The 4675-nt window shown below is 42.8% G+C and overlaps 1 protein-coding gene and 1 non-coding gene across 2 annotated transcripts; both read left to right on the top strand.

Annotated features, from left to right (window-relative positions):
* Positions 1–603: 603 nt before the first annotated feature.
* Positions 604–3987, top strand: her8a (hairy-related 8a). The gene is made up of 4 exons (XM_024373979.2): positions 604–1032; positions 1642–1737; positions 1831–1909; positions 2520–3987. Exons 1-4 carry the CDS (start codon positions 961–963, stop codon positions 3137–3139), a joined length of 867 nt encoding a protein of 288 aa, XP_024229747.1. The 5' UTR covers positions 604–960; the 3' UTR covers positions 3140–3987.
* Positions 3988–4225: 238 nt separating this feature from the next.
* trnal-aag lies at positions 4226–4307 on the top strand. Its single transcript has one exon. It is a non-coding gene; the product is annotated as a tRNA-Leu (tRNA).
* The last annotated feature ends 368 nt before the right edge of the window (positions 4308–4675 follow it).

The following is a 4675-nucleotide window of genomic DNA, read 5'->3' as shown; positions in this document are numbered from 1 at the left end:
AAAGGGGGCAGGGAAAAGAAAGGTGGCATGGAGAAGGGACAGGGATAATAGGTTGAGGATTCTCCTATAGAGATATTGAAAAGAAGTGTTGTGGGGAGATCTCTTTAGCTGCTATTGTTGTGCGACTTTTTTTCATCCCGTCAGACTTTCTTTTGTGTTTGGGTGCTGAAATGTCTGAAGGCTATATAAAGTTATTTGTGCAGTTTCTTCGATTACATGTTGTTTATGTCTAAATCAATAAATTTTCTTAACAGAGGATTGCCGTTTTCTTATTAATATATGGATTACAGGCATAGATTAACTAAGTAGCAAATTATAGTGACACTTTATGGAGGGTAATTGGCAACTGTAACGGAATTATCATCATGTCAATTACCTTTAGTTCGGCAATTTTAGCACAGGACCAGGTTACTTACCCGCAAAATCGCTTCCTAATTCCGAGACGATATCATCAATCATAACATTCTACGTAGCGATGAAACTATTTGCGCATCACCTTTCAGAACTCCCTTTTCCATCCGTGCTCTACGTGTCGAAACCCGTACGCGTCCCCACCCCCTTCACCCGAACGCGCCCCTCCCCCACCCTCCCTATTCTCCCGCTTGACAACAGCGGGGAGAATCGGACCCTGTGCCATGAAACGTGCCCGCGGCAGGGCTGTGGGAAAGTTCGGGAGAGAGAGCACCCACACATTGTCATGGTAATGTTGGTGGGTGGAGGTGTTGGGGGCGCGAGGCTGTGGCGCGTAAAATGCATATATACATGTATGTACCCCTTCTCCAGTGCTCCTTTCTCCCTCTCTGTTGAACTATTCGTTCATAAAATACTAAAACAGTGTAAACTGAGTTTTGTGGGGGACTATAGCTGCAGAAGAGAGGGGCCCACAAGGACACAGATAGTGTGGACTGTGGAGCTCTCAGTTCGTCAGGTGGTTTGGTGCGTGCGCCTTGCAGCTCGAGGATGACGGCCTTCAACATGGGACACCGGGGAAATGGGCGCGAGAGGAATTTTAGCGCTAAAGAAGAACGAAAGGTAAGCTTCCTTCTATCAAATTGGCCTATATGAAAAGGTTTCGATATGATGCATTTGGGCGTCATTTAAGGAGCTGGGTAATACATCAAGTAAAGGGTTGTGCAGGAATTGTGCTTAGTAAAACCATTTTGCAGTTTTTTAACTGCATTCATGCATCATGAAAATAAAGGCATGCATACTGTACTACCACAGATAATAAGATGCATGTATTGATGCAATGTGCAGAGAGTTGGTTGAGTTTGCAGACTTTGCATTCACAGGTGGGAGGGTGGGTGGCAAAAGAGGGCTTGGCTAGGGTGTTCTTATTCCAAAGTGTCTATTGGAGACTTGATCTGAGTATCAAAATCACATTTCCCAAAATATTAAATTGAAACCACTGAAATGTAACAACAATTTCTGATTGCATCTATTCAAATCCTTTCAAACCACAGCAAAACTGATTGATTAGTTTAGACCAACATTGATAAACATGAGTGGTTTTCTATTTCTTTATGCCTTTACTTTGAAATATCATAAATGGTCACTGTAAAGGTTTAAACAATCGCCAAGGCGTCAATTGGGTTAATATGTAGACAGATACATTAATTGGCCTGTTGATTTGATTGATAGTTGCGGAAGCCTCTAATTGAGAAAAAGAGGCGGGAGCGCATCAACTGCAGTCTGGAACAACTGAAAGGAATCATGGTGGATGCATACAACCTGGATGTGAGTACACACACACGATGAGAATATTTTGAGGGTGCAATTGCAAATTACATTCTTTCTCCCATCTCCTTCTGAATCACTCCTCTTACACAGCAATCTAAACTGGAGAAGGCTGATGTACTGGAGGTTACTGTGCAACATATGGAGGGTCTGCAGAAGGGTCACGGTTCATGTAAGTGCCTAACACACACACACACACACACACACACACACACACACCGTCACTTCAGGGGACAGTAGTCCACTTGGCTGTTTTTCGTTCTTAAAACATTGTTCTAAATTCGAACAGAACATACATAACCTGTTTAAAATTCTTACAGTGATGGAAGCCTTGGAACCTCCCATGATGTGCAGGATTATCATGCGTTGTCAATCACTGAATAATGTCGCCCAATAGGGGTCCTTCACTCTACATATCAATGAGCTCCTATTGGGTCAAATCAGTCAAATGATTGACAACAAGTGACAAACTGGGATTAAAAACAAGCCAGGGAATGGGATAGAAACTCCTCGCTACCCTGATCACACATTTCACGAGTTGATATCAGCTGATTTGTTTTATTTCAAGTTATATAAAGTAATATATTCTATTGACCGATATGAACTTGCTCACAAAGCTCACTGCATATTCATTAGTCCATAATACCATCCATATACTGCATACCCTACTATATTATATATATATATTATATATTATACTAATATACATTGTAGGCCTACTAAACCTGTGAGTTGGTGTTCAACCCTCACCACTTCCCCCTTGTGTTCGTATCTCTCTCTAGGTTCCCCTTCTGGTCCCGGTATAGGGTTTGAGTCCCGGCAGCGCTACAGCAGTGGATACATTCAATGTATGCATGAGGTCCACAACCTGCTCAAGAGCTTCCCAGGCATGGACAAGCCACTGGGGGCCCGGCTCCTCAACCACCTGCTCAAGTCTTTGCCCCACATCAGCTCTGAGACTGGGGCTGGGAACACTGGTGGCAATGGGACCAATGGGACTCCGACTAGGGCTATTGGTATGAGTAAAAGTAACAGTGGTTGCGTTGGTGGTGGTAGTAGTAATGGTGGTAGTCCCATGTCTGGATCTGGACCTGTCTCCCCTCCCCAGTCTCCACTTTCTCTGTCATCTGGAGGTGGAGCGCAGTCACTCCAGCCTTGCTGTTTACAGATGCATCATGCCACGCCCCCCTTGCAGCCATCACCCCCACCAATAGGAAGCTCACCACTCCACGCCCTTTGCAGCCAGGTACATACTGGTAGAGATGGGAGGGATCAGCAGAAGTCCGTCTCCTCCTCCCCTCCTTGCTCCCCCAATCTACCCCAGCCTGGGGTGTTTCACCCCGCCCCCCTGTCCCCTTTCTCACCCCCCGGGGGAGACCCCTCCATGTGGAGGCCTTGGTGAAGACCTCAGGGAACAGACAAACACACACACACCTTCCATCAAGTTAGGTACCCTGATTTTTTTCCTGACCCCGTGACCTGACAAGGAAAATGCCCAGGCAGTAGGCCGACTAGGGCCTGGAGTTTTCCCAGTCAGGTCATAATGCTGTGGCAAGGAAAAACTCAGGGCCCTTTTATGTTTTATGAATCCCATCTCATGGGATCGCTCAATTCTGTTTTTCCTGGATCTAGTTGAGGATTCAGAAAATGCAGATCCAGGTGTATCTGCAGTTTCACTTGTGTAAAGTTAAAACCAATGTGTTGTGGTGCAACTGGGCCAGCCCCCTAGGAACATGGCTCTGGTGCTCTGCTATAGTACACAATGCCAGCAGTTCTATAGCCACATGGCAAAATGATAGGGTCTAATTTTCACTTTTAAATGTTTGTTCATTTATACATTTTAGACATACAAATATTTGTTTGCGTTTGGGGAAGAGTAAGCATTATAGCTACTTCAAGTTTGTACAGTTCTTTTTTTTTTTTTGTCTTCCTATGTTGTAAACTTCTCTTTTCAAATAGTTCATATTTTGTGTTTCAGAAGTGAATCACAATGTTTTTGTTGAATATTTTGTCACTCATCTTTAATTGATTGATTCATTAACTGATACAACTGATTTGGTATTGATTCATTGATTCAGGTCTAGCTAAATTTGGAAATGAAAACTCAACAACTCATCCTTGTATATTACAAGAAGTTGCTAGGCTGTTTCATATTGAAGCAGCTCAATAAAGTGTTAATTGGCTGACAGTTGAAGTGTTGTATGGTCTCAAAATTAAATAAAAAATGTTTAACAACCTTAGTCTAAATGTGAATCTTTTTATACCTGCCTCATATTCAAGCAGGCAAAATAAAGTGTGAAGTTGGTTGACAGTTGGAGTTTATGGTTTCAGAATTTAATAAATGAATGCAACTGAATTGACAATATCATTTATTTTGTATGAATATCAAATCATAAAAATTGAATTATATTTCTAGTGCATGTGAAGATAAATATAATAATGTTGTTATGTAGGATACCATTCGTTCTCGTGCGTTTTGTCGACGTAAGATAGCGTGGCCGAGCGGTCTAAGGCGCTGGATTAAGGCTCCAGTCTCTTCGGGGGCGTGGGTTCGAATCCCACCGCTGTCAGGTAAAATTTTGACGGAACTTTAGTGACGTAAAAAGGTTATCTCTAAATCTGTAAATAAACAGTGATTATTGCCGCGTAAACCACTCCAAACAGAGAGATACCATTTCCAAGTAGATATGCTGTAATGCATAGATCTATCCATGGTAGAGAAAGTTGAGAGTGACTGTCAAATTAAACATGTGCGAGGAAGACTAAATGTATTACCACTAGGACGCACTGTTGCGTTACTAATGGCCTTTTTCGGGTTCTCCTGGCTTTTCTGCGTTCACTTCAATGACATTGCCACACTTCCAAATTCACAAAATGTTCTGCTAAACTCTTGGTTTACATTTCCCACATTTAAGGGCAGGCTTATGTGAATCATTAG

The sequence above is a fragment of the Oncorhynchus tshawytscha genome, linkage group LG15 (genome assembly GCF_018296145.1).
Source record: "Oncorhynchus tshawytscha isolate Ot180627B linkage group LG15, Otsh_v2.0, whole genome shotgun sequence".
Taxonomy (NCBI): domain Eukaryota; kingdom Metazoa; phylum Chordata; class Actinopteri; order Salmoniformes; family Salmonidae; genus Oncorhynchus; species Oncorhynchus tshawytscha.
The sequence above is the reverse complement of the archived record's forward strand: the minus strand, read 5'-3'. Positions and strand labels throughout refer to the sequence as shown.